Source organism: Colias philodice, chromosome 21, assembly GCF_061535455.1.
Source record: "Colias philodice isolate Cphi_HAF_F1 chromosome 21, ilColPhil1 Martin Lab GWU primary, whole genome shotgun sequence".
Lineage (NCBI taxonomy): Eukaryota > Metazoa > Arthropoda > Insecta > Lepidoptera > Pieridae > Colias > Colias philodice.
In genome coordinates, this window is record NC_143106.1 from 3,782,456 (window position 1) to 3,806,746 (window position 24,291).

At 34.8% G+C, this 24,291-nt stretch overlaps 3 protein-coding genes across 3 annotated transcripts in view; 2 read left to right on the forward strand and 1 right to left on the reverse strand.

The window, feature by feature from the left end:
* The window catches only part of RhoGAP5A (Rho GTPase activating protein at 5A), a 161,272-nt gene that overhangs the window by 83,593 nt on the left and 53,388 nt on the right, over window positions 1–24,291 (forward strand). The window lies entirely within an intron of this gene.
* On the forward strand, window positions 14,170–15,355 carry LOC149478796 (uncharacterized). Its single transcript, XM_089709081.1, has one exon. It carries the CDS (start codon window positions 14,681–14,683, stop codon window positions 15,353–15,355), a length of 675 nt encoding a protein of 224 aa, XP_089565207.1. The 5' UTR covers window positions 14,170–14,680.
* Mhcl (Myosin heavy chain-like) overlaps window positions 19,542–24,291 on the reverse strand; it is a 184,232-nt gene continuing 179,482 nt past the window's right edge. The window contains exons 33-38 of the mRNA XM_089708942.1: window positions 23,938–24,135; window positions 23,353–23,562; window positions 22,552–22,718; window positions 21,699–21,908; window positions 21,274–21,381; window positions 19,542–21,052 (exon numbers count right to left, since the gene is read on the reverse strand). Coding sequence (XP_089565068.1) covers window positions 20,965–21,052; window positions 21,274–21,381; window positions 21,699–21,908; window positions 22,552–22,718; window positions 23,353–23,562; window positions 23,938–24,135 — 981 coding nt within the window. The 3' untranslated portion in view covers window positions 19,542–20,964. The remainder of the gene's footprint in view (window positions 21,053–21,273; window positions 21,382–21,698; window positions 21,909–22,551; window positions 22,719–23,352; window positions 23,563–23,937; window positions 24,136–24,291) is intronic.

Below are 24,291 nucleotides of genomic sequence, written 5' to 3' on the forward strand. Positions count from 1 at the left end.
CTATCTTATTCACAATTTCCTCAAGAAGTTGGAACTTTCCGACACAACCGGAGGCCACAGTTTTGTGGTCGGCAATTCAAAACTTTAGTCATCTGAATGAAGTTTTTTTTTTTTAAATCATTTATTCAAGGCTTTTGAACGAATGTTCATGGCAGCCCCATTGTAACAATCAACTTACAAACTAAACACAAATTAATAACCATAATATATATCTAAATAACAATGAGAACGCCTAGGAGCCAGCGCTATACGTTGAAAGAAAATCTCCCACCATGCCATACACCAACCCTGCCTCCTCCGAGCAAGGGTTGGATAACGAGCTATAAAAAATTCCCATATTGGCCCGCGAAGCATCTAGCTTTTGAAATAATTCCACACGTTTCGTCTCATTCCGGACACACTCCACAAGCACATGATGCACGTCCTCGGTCTTTCCACAAATTATACACAAAGGAGACTCTATTTTACCCATCATATGTGCAAAAGCTCTTAATGGCATGTGCCCGGAACGCAATCTATGTGCCAACACAACAATATTGCGCGGTATATTTCCAACAAACCAAGGAGAACGATGAGGCTGACTTTGCATAATTTTGTACCAAATACCCTTTGTTTTTGAACGGACATCAAAATACTCGCGCCACTGCTCCAAACATAAAAATTTAAATTTAGGTAAAAGTTCATAGTGATTCGGAAGAATATAAATTTCCGAACCGTCACTGATTGCTGCCTTTGCCAAACGATCAGCCTCCTCATTCCCTGCTAAGCCAATATGGGAAGGTATCCACTGCAGTTTTACATTTATATTATTTTCAATTGCCTTAATTAATTTACTTATAATATCGTATGCCATAGGATAGCCTCTAAAAGTCCCATTTAAGCAGTGCAATAAATGTTGTATAGCGCTTTTACTATCACTAAGTATAACTACACTATCCTGTGCCTTATAATTATCTAGAATATGGGATAAAGCTGCTGATATAGCAAACAACTCCAAAGTCATGATACAAACAGGCGACGAATTTTTATAACAATCTTCTACTTTAGAAGTAACATCGATATAAGCACAACCGGAGGGCAGCCCGGTGCCCTTTGATCCATCCGTAAATATTTTAAAACAATGACTATACTTAATATTAATTTCACGAACAACTTCATTTTTTAAAACCAATGAATTATAATTTTTTTTTGAATCCCGTATACAATCCAAGTAATCACATATATATTCTTTAATATTTGCTCCAGGGACCCAATTTTTAAACCGAAACAATTCTAAAGTGTTAGAGGTAAAAAGCCTCTCATCTTTAATTTCTATGTAAGTTAACGCCAACAGTGGCTGCTTTTTTCTAGACCAATAATTATTTGTACAAAGAGCACCGAGCTTGTCCAAAAGACTAGTAGCGGGATTATTACAAAAAGATTTGGCTTTAAGACAATATTTGTAAGCCAAATATTTCCGACGTATAGCTAGCGGAGGAATACATATTTCACTCTCCATTACGTGCACTGGCGTGGATTTAATAAAGCCACCAATAATTCTTAACGCTTGATTTTGTATTTTATCAAGTTTAGAAACATGACATTGTGCACTGTTGTCGTATAAAAAGCTACCGAAATCAATTCTACTCCTAATGATACTTATATATAGCCTTCTTAAGTGCTTAGGATGAGCTCCCCAACCGCTACCAGCTAAGACTTTCAATATATTGATGAATTTTTGAGTTTTGCCGCAGATTTCATTTATGTGCCTACCCCAACGTAAAGAGCGATCCAGCCAAACACCCAAATATCTAATATTTTCATTATATTTTAAATCTAAATTATTGATTTTAAGAGTAATATTATGTTGTCTTCGTCCCCTGCTAAATAGGCAAAAATTTGTTTTATCTACCGATACCTGTAAACCTATATCATGAAGTAAGGATACTAAAATATTTAATGCATTTTGAATGTCCTGAACGCTATTATTAATAACGGGATTACTCGAATATATCACAAAATCATCAGCGTACTGACCTATTCCTACACTAATGGTTTTACTAATCTCAGCAGTAACCAAATTAAAAAGAAGAGGAGATATTGGATCGCCTTGGCACAAACCGTTAGACGCCCACCTAACCAATAGATTACTACTACTACAGCTACTATTACTATTATCATTACAGTAATCAGAATTATTAATTAGTAGATGTCTCTCACTTAAAAACTCCCAAAAATAATTGCACATTTTATAACCCACATTTAAAAGGTCTAATTTTTTAATTACGGCTTCTGTAAGAACATTGTTATACGCCCCTTCTACATCAATGAAACAAGCTAACGTCGGTATATTTTTAGTAAGACCAATCTGAATTGACGAGACAAGGCAAGCTACTGAATCTAGACAAGAACGCGATTTTCTAAACCCTGTTGTATGAACAGACAAAATACTATTTCTTTCCACATACCATTCTAATCTTTTACCAATCATATTATGAAATATCTTGCATATGCACGATATTAAGGAAATAGGCCTCAATTTGACTTCGCTATTTAAATTTGAATTTAACTTAGGTATAGGTACAATTTTAATATCCCTCCATTGTTTAGGAATATAGCCAGTATCGAATATATCGTTAAAAATTTTAAGCAGATGGCGTTTACCTATTTCCGGGAGATTAAATATCATAGAATAAGTAATACTATCATTTCCTGGGCACGTGTCTTTCTTTTTGAGACACACTTCTAACTCTTCTAAACTGAAAGATGATTCAAGTAGATTATTTACCGATGATAATTCTGGCTTACGTGCTTTGACAAAATCAGGAGCTAATTTACATAGTAACTCTTGTAAATCCCGAGTCGGAGCCCTAAATCGGGAATTCCGATTACCTTTGATCCATTTAACTTTATGCCACATATCTGATAACGTAGTATTTTCATTAATAGAATCGCAAAATTTCTGCCAGTCAATAGACCGAGCTTTTCTTAATTCAGATTTAAATAATTCATTTTTACTTTCCAATATTGTAAGATTATGTGGAGTTGGATTTCGTCGAAATATGCCTAAAGCTAATCTACGTTGGGCAACTAAATGAGAAAGAGATGGGTTCCAGTATGACTTAGGCTTGAATTTATTCTCAGGGTCAATGCTTACTTTTACAAATGGAATATTTTTGTCAGCAGCTTCATTTATAATTTCAACAAATCTATCGTAAGCAGCTTGAATACTCTCAGAATCTATACTATATTCTAGTAACGCGAGTTCGAGAGCCCTAGAAAAATCTGTCCAATTAGCTTTTTTAAAATTTCTCTTTTTAACAAAGTGGCCAACATCCTCAAAATTTACAGAAACTTTAATTATCATGTGGTCACTACCCAGATTTTCATTCATTACACCCCATGTAAAATTTGCAATAACGTCAGACGTAACAAATGTAATATCCGGAGAAGTCTCTTGTACAAGGTTATTAACTAATTTAACTCTAGTTGCGGTTCCTGTATTCATAGCAATAAAATCATTATCTAGTGAAGCATCTAACACCTGAGTACCCCTGACATCACTTTTCGAAGACCAATTTGTATGATGCGCGTTAAAGTCTCCGGCTATTATCGTTTTATGTCTATACAAAGAAAAAAGTTCATCCCAAACTGATTGAGTTGTTCTAACTGATGACGGACAATAAATGGAAACTATATTTTGAATAAATTTACAATTTAATAATTTTAAGGCTACTGCTTCTATTCCAGGATTATTAATGTTAACATGATTTACTTCAGTTATGATTGATTTGTGAACTAAAATTGCAACCCCCCCATATGAATCAATTCTATCCTTTCTATGCATATTATAATTAGTCATATTTATATTTATTTCCTCATTCAACCAAGTCTCGCTTAAGATGGCTATATGTATCTTATTCTGTATCAACAAACATTCTAACTCTAACAATTTTGGTTTGATGCTTTGCGAATTCCACTGGACTATGTTAATGAAGCGCTGCTTAACAGGAACGCTATCCATGACCGAAAATAGATAGAAGATTAGAGAAGAATTCTCCTCTTCTAAATAAATCCGCTACCAATGGGTAGCACTCCTCAAACATTACGCTTAACACGTCCGTGAATTTCTCGCTCAGCATTTTTCTTGATAAAATAATGTCTCTTAATCTATTAAGTAACCTAATAAAACTAAAGTTATGCTTCTCTCTGGTTTCATAATCTTCTCCATTACACTCACTTATTTCCTGATCTGCAGTTTTCTCTCTATCATCACGTTTTTTCCTGGGTTTATTTTTCATTTTTTTCTTAACTTCTTGTCCCTCTTTCACTGAAATGTTCTCTGACTCCTTATTTAAAAATTGATGATCGTTAGTGTATTCCTTATCTGTATGTTTTTTATTCTGGTTTAATACCGCTCCACTGTAAGTTTCAACATTCCTATCGACGCTCATATCATTCGGTATATTTATACTTGTATTCTCCACTATTGTATCCTGACTTCCTAAAGAACCTGTTTTCATCTTCTCTGTATACACCATCAATGCTTTTTTATATGAACAGTTCTCCACGCTCATTATACATCTTATCTCTTTTTCTTTTTTAAATTCTGGACATATACTTCTTTCAATCGCCATATGTGGACCGCCACAATTTACACATTTGAAAAATTTTGTGTCACAATTCTCGTGGTTAAGACCACACTTAGGGCACACTCTTTTTTTATGTGGACAGAATTTTTTAATATGACTAAAGCGCCAGCAATTCGCGCACTGCGAGACTGGAAATGTATACGGTTCCACTATAAAACGACAACCGTATGCAGAAACATAAGGCGGTATAGCGGTACTCTTAAAACAAATTCGAATAGTTTCACTGTCAACCCATATTCCTTCACTATTTTGACGACGTAAACGCCGCAAAGACACTATCTCACTCTCACATACAAAAATTTCTTTTAATTCTTCTATACTTGTGTCTAAATCTACTTGCCTCACTATACCATAACAAAATTTCAGCTCATCAGTTCTATAACATCTCCAATCTCTCTTAATTAATTCTTCGCATTGTATTAAAAGGTCAGCATTCTCTTTATCTCCAAAAGCAATCGATACTTTATAATTACTTTTAAATTTAATTCTTACTATATTCTTAATGTTCAAGTCCCTTAACAGTTTTGCGAAAGCGATTTGTTTAGGAAGTTGATCTTTTGACGTCAAAGTTACCTCATATATTATATCCGAACATTGAGAGTGAATCGAACTATTGTTCGTTACCTGAATGTCGTTTACTGCATTTCTTTTCGACTGCTTCTTAATTAACCGCTTCGATTTTCTATTTACCTCAATGAAATCATCATTGTCTAAATCACTATAATCCCTCACCCGTTTACGATGTATTGATTCGTCCGAAGACATAACCGCAGACATAGGGTGTAAACCAAATAGTTCGCCACCCGATTCTTCGTTAAACACACTACCGCATGGTTCGATCGCACACGCATTGTCAGACATTTTTATACGACGTTAAGCGCCTGCGCGTAAACAACACGTACAGCTCACACGGCTGGCGCCGAGCGACTGTGAATGAAGTTCTGGTGCATTTAACGAGATAACTTCCCCGGTTAAAGTTGAAGAAGACAAAAGTATGACATTTCTAAGTTATGGCGGGAAATTTTGTAAAGGTTAGAAATAAAATATGGCTGCGAGCAAACGATATGTTTTCTGAAGTACTACTTGAATTTTCTGCAATTTTCATGAGGACAAATATTGCATAAATAAGTATGTTAAAGGAATTTTAAATTTACACAATTTAATAATTGATAATTTGTGTCATCAATGTTTGTTAATAACGTAGACTAAAGAGACTAGTGATGATAATATGTATTTATAAAATTTATCCTTATAAAGGAGGAAAAATATCTAGTTGTCATATTAAATAATGATTGACTCACGGACGGATGTACATACAGTGCCACAAACTTATCTGACCCGGTGGCAAAAACTGGAACTACGTGCCGCCATTTTGAAATGTCACATTTTCACAGACTTTTCATACGGAATATTTTGTTTATATAAAAGAAAGCGACATCAGTGACACACTGTCACCGGGTCAGATAAGTTTGTGGCACTATACTAACTACTTTGTGTTTGTGTTGCAAATAAAATAAAATAAAATAACCAAGTTGCGATGAGTCAACGCTACGTTAATAAAAATAAATATATATATATATATAGTTATTTCATTGTTTATTTGTGTATTTTACTTAAATATATAAATACTAGCGGTCCGCCCCGGCTTCGCCCGTGGTACATATTTCGCAATAAAAAGTAGCCTATGTCCTTTCTCGGGTATCAAAATATCTCCATACCAAATTTCATGCAAATTGGTTCAGTAGTTTAGGCGTGATTGAGTAACAGACAGACAGACAGAGTTACTTTCGCATTTATAATATTAGTATGGATGTCTATTAAATGACATGTGTACAATATTATATTATGGTTTGTTACCTACATTCATATGTTTTTGCAATGTTTTACTACAGTTGACAGATATATACGTACAGTTTTACAGTGACGTCATCAAAATTGCTAGAAAAGCAAAATCAGTTTAACGCTGCAACAAGCTTGCGTTAAGGGTGTCACGGTACGAAAAGACATAGTAATGTTATAATAAGCTTGCTATAAGAGATGCCGGTTACCCCCCAGATCTCATGTAGAGCCAAGCTTCTAACACTACACGCCCTAACTCTACAAGGCCTAACTTCACAAACTCTACACCTTAGTCAAAATATGTGGCTTGGCCATTTCGCTACATTCACATCGGCGTAAGGTGAAAAATTAATTCACTGTTCATTACTTTTGTGTTATACAATAGTTCTTGTAGTAACGAACGGCCAAGCCACATATTTTGACTAAGGTGTAGAGTTTGTGAAGTTAGGCCTTGTAGAGTTAGGGCGTGTAGTGTAGCGCGACCTTGAGCGAGTGACGGAGGCCTGCTACTACTATTAATTATTTATAGTGAGATTTTAGAAATCATTAATAATATAATAACTGGTCAATGAGCTTTAGTTATTATAATATATTATATAATTATGATATTTAGATTTTAAAACATTCAAATGTTTTTTAAATATAAATTTTTTAATAATCGAAAATATTTTATAAATATTATTATAAATTTATTAATTTATGCAATAAATCACATTTTACTTTTTAAGTTTTTAGTGACTAAGTATTAGGATTAGACAAACAACATTTTAAGTTTTAAGTACCTATACAATTTTTTGTCATGGGTGTCATTTTCATGGTTTTTGCGGTAGCTATTACCCAATATGAGGTCAAAACTAAAATCCAAGATGGCGCCGAGAAAAATTTTACATCTTTTTGTCATGGGTGTCATTTTCATGGTTTTTGGGGTACCTATTAACCAATATGAGGTCAAAACTAAAATCCAAGATGGCGCCGACGAAAATTTTACATCTCTTTGTCATGGGTGTCATTTTCATGGTTTTTGGGGTACCTATTAACCAATATGAGGTCAAAACTAAAATCCAAGATGGCGCCGACGAAAATTTTACATCTCTTTGTCATGGGTGTCATTTTCATGGTTTTTGGGGTACCTATTAACCAATATGAGGTCAAAACTAAAATCCAAGATGGCGCCGAGAAAAATTTTACATCTTTTTGTCATGGGTGTCATTTTCATGGTTTTTGGGGTACCTATTAACCAATATGAGGTCAAAATTAAAATTCAAGATGGCGCCGACGAAAATTTTACATCCTTTTGTCATGGGTGTCATTTTCATGGTTTTCGGGGTAGGTATAAACCAATATGAGGTCAAAACTAAAATTCAAGATGGCGCCGACGAAAATTTTACATCTTTTTGTCATGGGTGTCATTTTCATGGTTTTTGGGTTTGCTATTAACCAATATGAGGTCAAAACTAAAATCCAAGATGTCGCCGACGAAAATTTTACATCTTTTTGCTATGGGTGTCATTTTCATTGTTTTTGTGGTAGCTTATATGAGGTCAAATCTAAAATACAACAAGGCGCTGACAAAATTTTGACATTTTTTTCGAAATGGATGTCATTTATGTGGTTTTTCTTACAATCGTTTACATATTAATCGAGCAGAATTCAAATTCTGTGGTTTAGGTGTAGCTTTTTGAAGTGAAAGTTCTATAGGCGCGTTGAGAGTAAAATTTCAAGGTCGCGTCATGGTAATACCGTCACGTCATGGAGTAAGGCGGCGATTTTCGTATCTATGAATCTTACCAAAGAAGTTTCACTTCTGACATGTGTTCTCGGCTCACGCGCTCTTTTTTATTTTATTCTCTTCGTTTTAGTATATTAGATGAACTTTATTTTAAACAAAGTTGAGCGAATACAGTGAAAAAGCGAATATCTGTCGGAATATTGACACAGAGTTGCGTTTTACATTACATTTCTAAATATTATGTATTTCAATAATCAATGCTCTTTAAAATTGATTTCTCCCGTAATATATAGGATTCGACTATATAGCAAATTTGAGTATTTACGCCGTTGGCTCAAATAATGTCACAAAATTCGCTTTCGTGATAGATCTTGTTTTTGATACATAAAACAAGGCCTTGGAAGCGAAATTTTCTCCTTTAAAGTAAACTAAAACAAAATAACAAATACAAGCTATATAGTCGAATTCTTGAAAATGACACCCATGACGAAAAGATGTAAAATTTTCATCGGCGCTATCTTACATTTTAATTTTGACCTCATATTGGTTAATAGCTACCCCAAAAACCATGAAAATGACACCCATGACAAAAAGATGTAAAATTTTCGTCGGCGCCATTTTGAATTTTAATTTTGACCTCATATTGGTTAATAGCTACCCCAAAAACCAAGAAAATGAGACCCATGACAAAAAGATGTAAAATTTTCGTCGGCGCCATCTTGAATTTTAGTTTTGACCTCATTGTTTTTTTATTTTCTAAGAATTGTATACAATGCCGGATTTAATACATTACCGGTAACATAATATGTATGACAATTCTTAAAAAAGTATTTTATGCGTTTCTTAAAAAGCTTCGATATTGCATACAATTCCTAGGGGTTTTATAAAACACTCACACTTTTTTAAGTTGGTTGAATATACTAACATACTTTACGCTGTCGCACTAGACTATTAAAGGTTTATGTATTTGTGTATAAAAGTTGGTGTATTTAAGGTTTTATTTACATTCATGTATATTTATTTCAACTAGAAGTCCTTCAAACCATTTGGCGACAGTTTTTGTAGAACATTTGAATGGGATCGTGTATCTAGTTTTAAAGAAATATAAAAATATCACCGAATGATGATCATTACAGAGTACCATCAATTTTGATTCATTTTAAAAATTTAATATAAAATTCATCCATATGACTATAATTTAACTCTGAATTGGTAAAGACCAAAATTATGTGTTTGCACCATTATAATTTTTTTCTATAAAAAAATATTTTAATTGTATGCCATGTCTGTTACTTCTGAGCTCTGTGAATTTTACTTGTATTTGAAACAGTTCACGCGGATGCGCGTTAGGTGGCGCAAGAATTATTTGCGAAGTATTGTAGAAGCGGCGGGTAGCTGTGGTTCGGGAAAGAAGTGTGAATGCTCAAGGTCACTCGCTCAGGGAACGACCTTAACAAACACTTTCATAGCACTTTTGCTGAACCCGCTAAGTCATATGAAGAATTCAACCTTCCAATTTCGTGTCCGAATAATGAACTTATCTCTAATATTTCATTCAAAATTTCTGAGGTTAAACGTGTTTTAAAGTCACTTAAAGGGAAAAAGGGCGCAGGTAGCGATGAAATACCACCAATTTTTCTAAAACAGTGCTCTGAAACTTTAGCGTTACCCTTGTCCATTATATTTTCGATGTCAGTAAACCATTTTGGTGAGTTTCCTTCGAAATGGAAGGAAGCTCTTATTGTCCCTATATACAAATCGGGTCCTAAAAACCATATTATCAATTATAGGCCGATTTCTATATTAAACTCACTCAGTAAAGTTTTTGAAAAACTTATACAATATTCTTATATTAAATTAACTTTAAAATAACTTCGAATAAGTCCTTTAATATATAAATCCATTCCTCCAGAACAGCACGGCTTTATAAAGGGACGCTCTACCGTAACAAACTTATCTATACTTACAAACTATACATTGCAACAACTGGATGGGGGTAAACAAGTGGATGTGATCTACACGGATTTCGAAAAAGCATTCGATCGTGTAGATCACATCATACTTCTTAAAAAACTATATGCTATCGGTATACGAGGTGATCTATATCGATGGATCTGTTCTTATATCAGTAAAAGAATGCAGGCTGTAGTGATTGGAGGGGCTAAAAGTAACTTCGTAAATATCATATCTGGAGTTCCGCAGGGCTCAATACTTGGACCTCTTTTATACAACGCTTATCTGTTTGATATTTTCAGCTGTTTTATCCACTCTAAATATCTAATGTATGCGGATGATAAAAAAATCTATCTTGCTGTTGAATCTATTAATGATTGTAAAAATATTCAAAGCGACCTTACTAATTTAGAAGCCTATTATAGAAAAAATAGAATTACTGTCAATATTAAAAAATGTCAAAAAATATCAATTACTAGAAAAAAGGCACCCATTTCATTCACATATACATTAAATGATGATCCAATAAAAGAAGTCAACTGGGTAAAAGATCTTGGTGTAATTATTGATCAAAAATTAAGTATGACACAGCATATGGACGTAGTCGTGAACTACTAACTTGGGTTTATTAAACGCACTTGTAAAATTTTCAAAAATATTAGTTGTATCAAAGTTTTGTATTCTACAATCTACATATGTCAGGAGTATACTCGATTATGCCTCAAATATTTGGTCTCCATATTACGCTAAACACGTAAACAGAATAGAATCTATCCAAAAAAGGTTTTTAAGGTTTTTGTGTTTTAAAGCTAAACACTGCTTCAACACATATACGGATGTTTGCTTATACTTTAAATTAGAACCATTACAACTTAGACGTATTAAAAGTGACTTATTGTTTCTTCATGCTTTATGCAACGGAAGAATTGATTCTTCGGAACTCCTAGAACTAGTTTATTTCAATACCCCTCAGTTTAGAACTCGTCACACATCATTATTTTATACTCCTAATTCTAGTAGTAATTACGCAAAGAATCGAATTATGTGTAGAATTTCTCATATATACAATAAAGACTATAAAGAACTAGATATTTTCCTTTTATCAAAGCAAAGATTTATAAAAGAAATTAACAAAATTCACATACAATTCGGCTTTAGTACTAACACGCAAGTCCAGACAACCACACATTCACATCACACTAACACTCACACACACATACACACACTCACACAAAGGGAGATTGCAGATTTAACTGTTTAATTATTTATTAACCTTTCTTACTGTATTATATAATTCACCAAAACATGGAATACACTCCTGATATGTCATTTAAAAAATAACTCATTTATCTAGCTGTATGTACCTTGTTTTGTAATCTTAATTGGCTCATAGTTCTGTATCAATATATTAAGAAATGTTATTTACTGTAATGCTGTATGATTACGAAGAAATAAATAAATAAATAAAAGATGGGTCTTTATTATATTGCTTCATACCATATAATTCATAAACTCAAAACTCAAACTCAAACATTTATTTATTCAATTAGACTTCTTCGAGAAGCACTTTTGAAACGTCAATACATATTTTAACATTTACCACCGATTCGGAAAGCAGTATCTATGGAGAAGAATCGGCAAGAAACTCCATAGTTGCTCTTTTAAATCATTTCAGTATTACAATTTAATTTTACAAAATATGTAAGTAACTGTACGTATATATCATAATATGCCAAAGAACTGTCCTGTGGTTTTTACGCGACAACCCTCCATGGGTTTTTATCTTCCATATATTCCTTAAATAAAGAATGTTCCTGCACCTATGTATACTAGCTGTCGCCCATTTACTAAATGGTAAATCCTTGGTAATATTTAAAGATTTAACTTTAAATATTTTTTCAAATTCAATGTACTAAATTAAAAAGATTATTAAACATTTCACAAGGACTATTAGGAAAGGATTGATCATTTAGTACGGGCAGGTTTTTATTAATATTCTTCCTAAATTTATTAATGCCTTTTTTAGTTATAGGCCTAACATTAATCCTTTTAAATGTAGGTATGCAATCCCATTCAAAAACTACTTTCTGGCCACAGTGATCCGAAGTCAATGTATTGAGAATATTTTTCTCTAAACAGATGCAGTCACAGTATATATTATCAATACAGGTTGCAGAAGTAGGTGTAATTCGTGTGGGTTCGTTAAAAAGTTTATATAGATTAAATGACTGAAATAAATTAACAATTCGTGTAGCCGTTTGTGATTGTAAAAGTAAATCAATATTAAAATCACCACATACTATAACTTTTTTTTTACTCCTGCTTAGACGCTTTAATATTTCTTCCATGACTGTCTCAAACATATTATAGTCACTGGAAGGGGGTCTATAAACGCAAACAATAATATAACGCTCCAGCTAACAACGAACAACGAACAACGAACAACGAACAACGAACAACGAACAACGAAAAACGAACAACGAACAACGAACAACGAACAAGGAACAACGAACAATGTGAATTTGAATGTGAATGTGAATGTGAATGTGAATGTGAATGTGAATGTGAATGTGAACATACACAAACACAAACACAAACACAAACACACAAATTCAAATTCAAATTGAAACACAAAACAAACACGAACACGAACACGAACACGAACACGAACACGAACACGAACACGAACACGAACACGAACACGAACACGAACACGAACACGAACACGAACAACGAACAACGAACAACGAACAACGAACAACGAACAACGAACAACGAACAACGAACAACGAACAATGTGAATGTGAATGTGAATGTGAACATACACAAACACAAACACACAAATTCAAATTCAAATTGAAAAACAAACACGAACACGAACACGAACACGAACACGAACACGAACACGAACACGAACACGAACACGAACACGAACACGAACAACGAACAACGAACAACGAACAACGAACAACGAACAACGAACAACGAACAACGAACAACGAACAACGAACAACGAACAACGAACAACGAACAACGAACAACGAACAACGAACAACGAACAACGAACAACGAACAACGAACAACGAACAAAGAACAATGTGAATGTGAATGTGAATGTGAATGTGAATGTGAATGTGAACATACACAAACACAAACACACAAATTCAAATTCAAATTGAAACACAAAACAAACACAAACACGAACACGAACACGAACACGAACACGAACACGAACACGAACACGAACACGAACACGAACACGAACACGAACACGAACACGAACACGAACACGAACAACGAACAACGAACAACGAACAACGAACAACGAACAACGAACAACGAACAACGAACAACGAACAACGAACAACGAACAACGAACACGAACACGAACACGAACACAAACACAACTCGAATTCGAACACGAACACGAACCAAACGTGTGGATGGCTGTTTGTGTTGGAATGTGAATGTGAATGTTGAATGTGAAATTGAATGTGAATGTGAATGTGAATGTGAATGTGAATGTGAATGTGAATGTGAATGTGAATGTGAATGTGATTGTGAATGTGAATGTGAATGTGAATGTGAACATACACAAACACAAACACACAAATTCAAATTCAAATTGAAACACAAAACAAACACAAACACGAACACGAACACGAACACGAACACGAACACGAACACGAACAAGAACACGAACACGAACACGAACACGAACACGAACACGAACACGAACACAACACATAAATTCGAATTTTAAAAAATCGATTGTAAAATTCAAATATAGATATTAAGTAGATAAGACATTAATAAGTTTAAATATTTATTCATCGCGGATTAATTTTCGAATTCGAATTTTACAAAATCAATTGTAAAATTCAAATATAGATATTACTTACACAGAAAAAAAGATTAATAAGTTTAAATATTAATTAATTACGAATTAATTTTCGAATTTAACGAATTAATTCATTTTATGGAAGGGGGAAGTCTGTCTAACTGTCAATACGGCACTCGTCAATAAATAAATTTTTAAAATTGTTTACGTGATCTAAAACCAAGTGAAAACATCTAAAACGTAACTACTATACAAACTGCTTCGAATCAATGTAAATAACAAAGTGCACAAACAATACAATTTATAAAAAAGTGCATGAAAAACTTCTTGTCATCACTCACTCGAAATCCGTTAGAAAACATAGAATCCATCATTACAAAAGTGCATATAACTAGTGGAGTGTGTGTACGATAAAAAAGGAACTTGAAAACACCATAAAAGTACGTAAACAAAAAACATTTAAGATTATAACCCCAAAAGTACAAAGTAAACATAACAAGACGTTAATTAATTATCGATCAAAGTAGCAGCACCATCTATTACGACCCATTAGAACTCCTTGGTCGAATAGAACTACGCCATCTATCAGAAAATAGCGACACCACCTAGTCCGCTCGATCCGATCGATTGAAGATTAAACAAGAAGTTCACACCTCTTCTCATAGAGGGCGCTGAAATAAAAAGGATATGGAGGAAATAAAAAATATGTTAATTAACATGCAGCAAGATTTAAAGCAACAAAAACAAGACATGTTAGAAATGAAGGAAGATATTAAATGTACTATAATCAATAGTCTCAACGAAAAATTTAACAACTTGGAAATAAAAAATGAACTTTTGGAGAAAAAAATTGAAGAACAAACAAAAATAGTAAGCAACCTAGAAAGACAGTTTAGACGCAAAAATTTAGTCTTATTTGGCGTAGAAGAGAAAGAAAAATCATATGAAGAACTCGAAAAAATAGTAATAAACATAATAAATACATACATAAAAATCTCATGCGATGCTAACAACATCGAAGCTGTAAGAAGACTGGGAAAAAAGAGGGAGAAAGTAAGACCGATAGTAATAACATTCAACACATTGGGATTTAAACTAAAAATACATAAAAATAAACATTACTTACAAAATACTTCATACTATTTAAAAGAAGACTACCCAATCGAAATTTTAAATAAACGGAAAGAACTACAAGCCCAAGTACAGAAAGAAAAAGATGCAGGCAATATCGCTTTTATAAAATACGATAAAATTATTATACTAAATAACCAACAACATCCACAAAAAACAGCCGAGCAAAAGAATCCTATCAGAATCCCCGGAGACAAGTCAACCTACCAACGAAAATATTCAACAAACTAACAAACAACCACCTAAGAAGAATAAGGGAAACATGAATAATTACATTATACATAAGCCTAAATTAACGGCCGCCCAGACAGCATCAGCACAACGCCAAATGACGACACCTAAACGAAACAAAGAATAGCAATCAATATTGGACCCTCTCCCAACCTCAATTCTCCCAGTTCGGCCGGTCACCGCGGGAGAGTATGACCAAAACCCCCCAAATAAAAATAAAACTATTAAAACTACCTTTTTTATTTGCTCCCTTAATGTAAGATCATTATCTTCTGATCAAAAACTTATAGAGCTCAAGGCAGCACTAGAAAATATTAACCATGATATAATAGGTTTGTGCGAGGTTCGTCGCTTAGGAGAAAAGATAATCGAAGACAGTGATTACATCTTTTATTACATTGGCCAAACAAAAGGGCTTCATGGTGTAGGTTTTCTAGTTAGGAGGATATACAAAGATAACATCATAAAATTTACCGGAATATCAGAGAGGGTTTGCATACTAGAAATCAAGCTGGAAAATATCTGTTTTTCATTAATCCAGGCGTATGCGCCCACTGAAAATTCATCTCAGGACGAAATAGACTGTTTTTATGATGACTTAGCGAAAGCCCACGATACCGTATCTACTGAGAACATATTCTCTATGGGAGATTTTAATGCCCAAATCGGAACTCCTGAAAAATACGAGCGCCCCATCGTAGGCGAGTATGGTTATGGCATTAGAAGTGCTCGAGGTACGCGACTGATTCAATACGCACAAGAATACAACCTAAAAATAATAAATACAATGTACAAACTAAAACCTAAAAATCGTTGGACTTGGATCTCTCCTAATAGAAACACAAGGAATGAAATTGATTATATTATGACGACGAAACACCGCTTAATCACCAAATATGAAGTTCTACCATCTTTCCCGTTCGGATCAGACCACAGACTAATAAGGGTAACTATGGACCTAAAATCAAAAAAGAAAAGCAGACGGAATTTTTCTAACCTGTCTAATAAGCTGAAAACTCTACCCGAGCAAGAATTATACCTCTCGAACCTTAGCAAATTTATACCAGATCTTTTAACGGCTCAAAATATTTACAACGCGCAGGAGTACTACCAAGAAATTATCCACTACATTAAGTCAAGTCTATCAAACATTAAAGTTTCACAAAAGAACAAAATACTGTCAGAGAAAGCGCTAGAACTGATGAAACAAAGAAGTGCACTACAAAATAAACCAAAACTAAATAAATCCGACAAAGAAAATCTAAAAAAATTATACAAACTTACCAACAGAGAAATAAAAAAATGTTACGATACCTACAGAATAACAACTATACAAAGACAACTCGATAACTCCAGATCTGCTAAAAAAGCTTTTAAAGAACTTAATCAAACCAAAACATGGGTACCTTTCCTGCAGTCTGGCGATAACAAATGCAAGTCTCGCTCAGAAATAATAAAAAAAGCTACCGACTTTTATGCTAATCTATACAGTGAACCACCCACAAAAAAACAAACCAAGACTGATTACCACTATACTGACACAACTCCAACCGTACAATTTTCAGAAAAAGAAATCTTGAAACAAATAATGAGACTTAAACTGGAGAAAAGCCCAGGACCAGATGGGATCACTAATGAATGTATCAAGGTTGCGCAAACTCTACTACTGGCACCAATCACTATCCTATGGAATAAAATACTCGATGATGAAGCTGTACCGCACCAATGGTTAGAATCTGAAATTACACTACTGTACAAAAAAGGCGATCCAGCAGATTTAGGAAACTATCGTCCTATAAGCCTTATGTCTAGCTTTTACAAACTTTTTGCTTCCTGCTTGCTCGAAAGAATAGGCCCTGTTATCGACTCACATCAACCGATCGAACAAGCTGGGTTCAGAAGTGGTTTCAGCACATTAGACCATATCCAAGTAGTGGACCAGGTGATTGAGAAATTCTCAGAATTTAATAAGCCCTTGTACCTAGCCTTCGTAGACTACAAAAAAGCTTTTGACACAATTTCACACGAAAGCATCTGGGAATCACTGAAAGCACTAAAAATAAATGAAAAATATATTAACATACTAAAACAAATTTACAATAACAGTACAAGTAGAGTCAAGCTAGATAGAGTAGGCGAATCATTCAAGGTAAAGAGAGGAGTGCGTCAAGGGGACCCAATTTCGCCTAAATTATTCATAGCCGTCTTACAACACGTATTAGAAAAACTACCGTGGTCCAATCGAGGCATTAATATGAATGGAAACATGCTTAGTCATCTCAGATTTGCCGATGATATAATATTGTTTGCGGAAAACCCTCACCACCTAAGTAAGATGATCAATGAACTTAATCAGGCTAGCAAAAATATTGGATTGGAAATTAATCTCGATAAAACTAAAATAATGACGAACCACACTGCTACGCCCATCTTACTAGATTCCCCTCTCGAGTACGTAAATAAATATATCTACCTAGGCAAACAGATTTCTTTTAATAAGGAAAGAAACTTTGAAGAAGTAAACCGAAGAGTGGCGATTACGTGGAGCAAGTTCTGGAGCTTTAAAGAGATTCTGAAATCACAACTTCCGCTAGCAACTAAAAAAATAGTCATGGACACAGCACTACTGCCTTGCCTCACTTATGGGTGCCCAACATGGACCTTCGACCACAAAACTAGATATAAAATCCAGACTTCCCAAAGAAGAATGGAAAGAAGCTGCCTAGGCATCAAACTTAAAGATAAAATAAGGAACACCGACATTCGGAAAAAAACAAAAGTATGTGATGCCTTAGGTTTTGCACTGAAGGGAAAATGGAAGTGGGCGGGTCACTTGGCTCGTTATAAAGACGGAAGATGGACCCTCAGGTCAGTGAAATGGTCGGGGCCAAGAGGCACCAGGACAAGGGGTCGACCAAGGGCCAGATGGGCTGACGAAATAGTAGCAGTTGCTGGCGGAAATTGGCTGAACACAGCCCAAGACAGGAACAAGTGGCATTCTTTGGGGGAGGCTTTTACCCGTATGGGGTCCATATAGAAACCTACCTAGTACTTAAATTAACTTTATTAAAATTATATTATCTTGATTGTATCTAAACTGTTCTAATATTGTTCTTAAACTGTAATTGTAACCAACTACTGTTTCTTATGGATCAAATAAAGCTTTATAATATAAAAATAAATTCATTTTATAATTTAAGTAAAGATAATAATTTTTGAAGTGAAAACTTCTTTAGCAGCGTTGAGCACTTTTTCTGTAATGGGTATAAAATCTTAAACTCGCGTCAGGACACGTGACCAAGAAGCTTATATCTAATACACTGGAGATTTCAGTATGAACATTAACTTGTAACAAGAAAATATGACGCCTGTATGTTTTTTTATCCCTTTCACACCTAACTTGCCAAGTTAGGTGTGAAAGGGATTTATAATGTAATTTTTTTATTACAATAAATTATTAATAAGTAAATTTCGGTTTTTTTTGCGCCTTCGCGGGTCGGTCAATATAATTCAAACACAAACACAAACTCAAACCCAAACTCAAACTCAAACAAACACAAACTCAAACTCAAACACAAACACGAACACGAACTCGAACTCAAACTCGAACTTAAACTCAAACTCAAATTCAAACTCAAACTCAAACTCAAATTCAAACTCAAACTCAAACGCAAACAAACAAAAACTCAAACTCAAACAAACACAAACTCAAACTCAAACAAACACAAACTCAAACACATACACAAACAAACACAAACATAAACACAAACTCAGACACAACACACTGTGTTGTGTGCTTTTGCATTTGTATTTATTTATAAGCAATAAAGAATTTTCATTCATTCATTCATTCATTCATTCAAACCCAAACTCAAATTCAAACAAACTCAAACTCAAACAAACACAAACACGAACACAAACTCAAATTCAATGCGGTTTTACCCGCATTGCTCCGCTCCTGTTGGTCTTAGCCAGATGATAATATAATATGGTCCTATCCTTCCTCGGTAATTGGCCTATCTAAAACCCAAAGAATTTTTCAAATCGGACCTGTAGTTCCCAAGATTAGCGCGTTTAAACAAACAAACAAACTCTTCAGCTTTATAATATTAAGTATAGATTATTTTACGTCCAAAATATGAGGATCAGCTCTAGGAGATAATAGATAATAAATGAAACGAAAAAATTATATTTCCATGAGTTACTTTATTAAATAATTTCATTTACAACCAATATTGAACGCAGTAACATTTCATCACATTATCGTACAATACACATAGATATAAAGAAGACAATGGCTATAGACACGTATCTAGGGTATATTATGAAGATTTAGAAGACTTTATAATTATATTCATAATACATTAAGAAATACGATTACAGATCGCTAATAAAATTAAATAAAACAAAAACCAGTCAATAAGGAATTCGATATATTAGGTACCTAACAGATATGTTTGATCGTTTATAAAGCAACAACTTACAGTGTAACAAAAATCATACAATAACAGTCTGATCACACGAATATTACAAATTAAATAATAATAATAATGTATACGCAATCTAATTATTTACATGTTAGCTAACTAAATAACAATCAACCTAATATTACAGTGATAATCCCGTCTCTATTTCATCTAAATACTGATTGGCTGAAGTCAGCTCAACATCTAACCACATAAACAATTTCCTAATAAAATTATCAGCTAAATAAATAATGTCCAAGCCTTGTTGTTTCATGGTAAAGTCAAGCCAAGTTTAATATAAGTAAGATCTATTTGGAATGCATGCATTTTATGTAAACAAATCAGCGATGCTAATGACTTGGCATAGACAATAACAATAGTGCCGTTTTACTAAGTTAAAAATGGATATATTATGTTGTATATCAAAATCTAGAAAAGTCAAAAATGTATAGCCTCACAAATGTATAGCAATGTATAAATGATTGAGCAGTGTAATAATACCACATCTAAGACATTTTTGAAGACAAATGCTCAGCTTATTAGGTCTATTTTCGTATTTATTGCTGATTATAAGAATTCAGTAGTTTTATTAGTCGATAACAGTATAATGTAGACAAATAGTTGTTATTACATAACGATTTCAAGCACGTCACATATCTACTCACAATAAAACACGTACACTCAAAAGTTCAAATATTCACTTTACACCATAGACAATAAATAGGTATGACCGCCATATTGCACTAACATACGTTTTTAAATACAACTAAAATGACTAACAGTAATATAAGACAGACCGACATTATCGTTCAAAGGAATAATCCACGCACGTTAAACACTTGTCAATTTGTATATCTATTTCCTTTTTCTATCTCAACAATACATCGTCAAACAGCTACACGAATTAAAAAGTCACAATCCAAAACGGTTTTGTCAAGTCGTATCTCCCAAGATGGCGGTGCTGCCACGTTGACGTATCTCGCAAGATGGCGGCCTGTCACCGTGACACCTGTCAATGTCACATGTCACATGTCCATGGCTCGTCTACTCGATGACGGAGTGCGCGGCGCGCTGGCGGCAGAAGACGGCGCAGAGCGCGGGCAGCGCCGCGCCGAGCAGCCCGGCGGCCGCGGCGGGCGGCTGTTATGCGAACGACTCCTTCGTGGGGCTGAGCGGCTTGGAGCCGGAGCCGGCGCTCGAGCGGCTGTGCCGGCCCTCGGAGCTGGTGGACCTTGGGAAATGGAAAAAAAAATGAGTTCGCGTAATTATAAACGCTTACAGGATTTCGAAAATTTGTGTGGAATTATTTTTCATGAATTTATCTCACTTGATAAAATAATAAATCGATCGATATTTTTGTTTATTTTTATTTCCTTATTCTACTCCTATATTATTTTAGTCGACTTTAAGGTACACTGATATTAATATTTTAAATAATGTGAGGGTAATTACTTATGCGAGTCCTGGTGCAAGCTGGTGCGCGAGGGCGCGGAGGGGCTCAACTTGTGGTTGGCCAGGAACGTGCCGATCGACTCGTCCGAGCTGTAGCTGTCGTTCTCACTGGAAATATGCAATACATATTAGCGTAATTCTATTGTAAATTGTTGTTACATTGAAATATTGTAAATACCAGTAGGGAAAGAATGCAATGTGTAATCAGAGAGAATATTGGATTGTAAAGAAACGTTAAGCAATTGAATGGTATCACAAAATTACATAACACGCTATCACACGCATTTATTGCATAATTATAAAATCGTATCTTTCTAGAAAAATAACTAAAAATTAATTTAGTATTCAAAATGTGTAAATTGAATTAGATAAATTTTAGTTGACTTACACGATTATACAGATACCTAGTACAAACACCAACTCACCTATCAGTGTCCCTAGAGTCGCCCGGACTAGAGAGATCTCCAGCTATCGCCTCCTGCAGCGCTGTAGCGCGGCGTGCAGCGAGCCTCGCTTCGTCTCTTGCAGCCGCCGCTTCCGCTGCAGCCGCTTGAGCCGCTGATTCAGCAGCGCTCTTGAGCCGCAGCGCCTCGCTCAGTTTAGAGTTTAGGGATGTGTTCTCTTCTTTTAGTTCCCTGTAGATGCAATAATAATTGTTATAATATGTAATTGTTATAGTATGAAAAAGGTATTAACTTTTTTCAAGTAAGAAAAAAAGATATAATCACGATTTGCAGCATACAGGATTAGACAGCATTTTGAAGTTATGTATAACGTATACATATGTACTAGGTAAATGGTAAGCAAGTTCCTAACGGCGCATTATGCTAGACGTTCACAACCAAACCTTATAATAAATTTTTAATGAATAGAGAATATCAATCAAGAGGTGGGATTCGAACTCGCGTCTTTCGCCTTTTCTGTGTCTTTCGAATCCCGTCTCGTCGCTGATTTTTTTCTATTCTTTAAAAATTCTCATTTATAAGGCATTTGATTGCTATCTATACTAATATTATAAAGGTGAAAATTTTGTTTGAACGCACTAATCTCAAGAGCTACTGGTCCGATTTAAAAAAAAATTCTTTCGGTGTTAGATAGCCTATTTATCGAGGAAGGCTATAAGGCTATATATCATTACGCTAAGACCAATAGGAGCAGAGCAATGCGTGTAAAACCGCGGAGCAAAGCTAGTATTATATACAGGACCTTGTATTTAAGTAAAAATTCTTACAAAAGAGCGAGAAAACTGAAACTTTCACTCAAAAACTAGTCTATTACCGTATCTGCCTGGCCAGCTTGCGCAGCTCGTCGGCCGCAGCCGCGTCCCTCGCGCGCGCCTGCGCCAGCTCGTGCGCGAGCTGCTCGTGCGCGTCCCGCAGCCGCGCCGCTTGTCCTTCTACACGGGCACGGGACGTCGCTTCCAGTTCTAGACTCGATTCTAGCTCCTGCACATATAAATATTAGGGATTAGATAAATCAGCACACACAATTATAAAAAATAACATTAATTTACATTAACATGTTGCTATAGTGCTCGACAAACTTCTTGGGCAAAAAGTGCATGGGCTCGCGTATCAAGTTCTGGTACATTTTTATATGCGCAAGATATATGCGCGCCGGCAACTATACATAAAACAATAATAAAGGAAATTACACTGATTGGGTCGGATATTTAGTGTAAAAATCAAACTTCTAACGCAATTAAAAAATATAGCGCCTGACAAAATTCTTGACCAAAAAGTAGCGTGGTGGGGGAAGTTTGCGCATCAAGTTTTAGTACATTTTTATATGCGCAAGCTTCCCACACCACGCTACTTTTTGGCCAAGAAGATTGCCGGGCGCTATACATGCGTTTATGCTGTAAATATTCAACATTTGTAGGTAAAAACCTACAAATCACATCTACAAGGAAAGTCCCTTGAACAAAGAATTTTGAAATTGTGATGAGTTTAATTGTAATTCTATCGTTTATATTCGTTGCATGATGTTATTTTGCTTTTTTTCTTGTATTTATCAATTTTTATTGTGTATTGGATTAAATTTTTTTTCTCTCTCTGCTACCTCAGTATCCCCACGTACCTTGTTCCTCAGCTCCAATCGTCGCTCAGTCTCATGCTGCCCGTGCGAATGTCCCGCCTCTGCAGCAGCAAGCCTTGCAGCCAGTTCAGTTGCTCGCTCGCGGGCAGCTCGCGCCTCTTCGTTGGCAGCTTCAGCCTTCGCTTCTGCTTCACGCGCTTCAGCTTGCGCTGCGCATAGTGCGCTTGTGCTTGCGCGGTATTTCTTCAGCAGCTAAAAGCAAACGTCAGTATAAGTTATTAGTTTCGATATGTTGATGGTAGTTAAAAAGACAAATACTTTAAAAAAATATTAAAAACTAAGTAGCATGAGTTCAGTGATAATATCCCGTTCCTTAACAAATTTTACGCCAAATTCTTTAATTAATATGATTATGCTTAACTGATAAACAGTATGAACTTCCTATCGACATTAGAATTTAGAAATTATACCTTGCTATACACAATACTACAAACTTTCTTAGCTACAAAATTGTAGGTTACAATATGTATGCTACAATATCAATCACTTTTCACTATGTAATTGGAACCAACTTCAATAAAAAGTGTTTTAATAAAGCAGTGTCTCCATAGTAAATATATATTTTACCTCAGCAGCCTCTTCCTCCGCATCATCTAATTGCGCTCTAGCAGCAGCCGCATCCCTGCTAGCGGAAAGCGCTCGCTCAGCTGCTTCATTTCTAGCCCGGTTCGCTTCTTCAAGCGCTGAAGCCGCTTCAGAAGCTTCTGCTTCAGCGGTAGAACGCGCTTTGTTCGCAGCACGTAGGGCCAATTCTAAGTCTTCCACCTTAGATATAAAAAAAATAGATTTTAAAATAATTATGTAGTAGTAACTAAATAGTAAATAGTAATACGCGTTAGCTGTATCTATTCATATTTTATGAAACTGAAAAAGTAACCTTATACATATTTTCAAATAAAATACTTTTAGGAATTTGTGACA

Excerpts from the sequence above, each read along its gene's own strand:
- LOC149478796 (XM_089709081.1), top strand. The coding sequence starts at position 14,681 with ATGGAGGAAATAAAAAATATGTTAATTAACATGCAGCAAGATTTAAAG.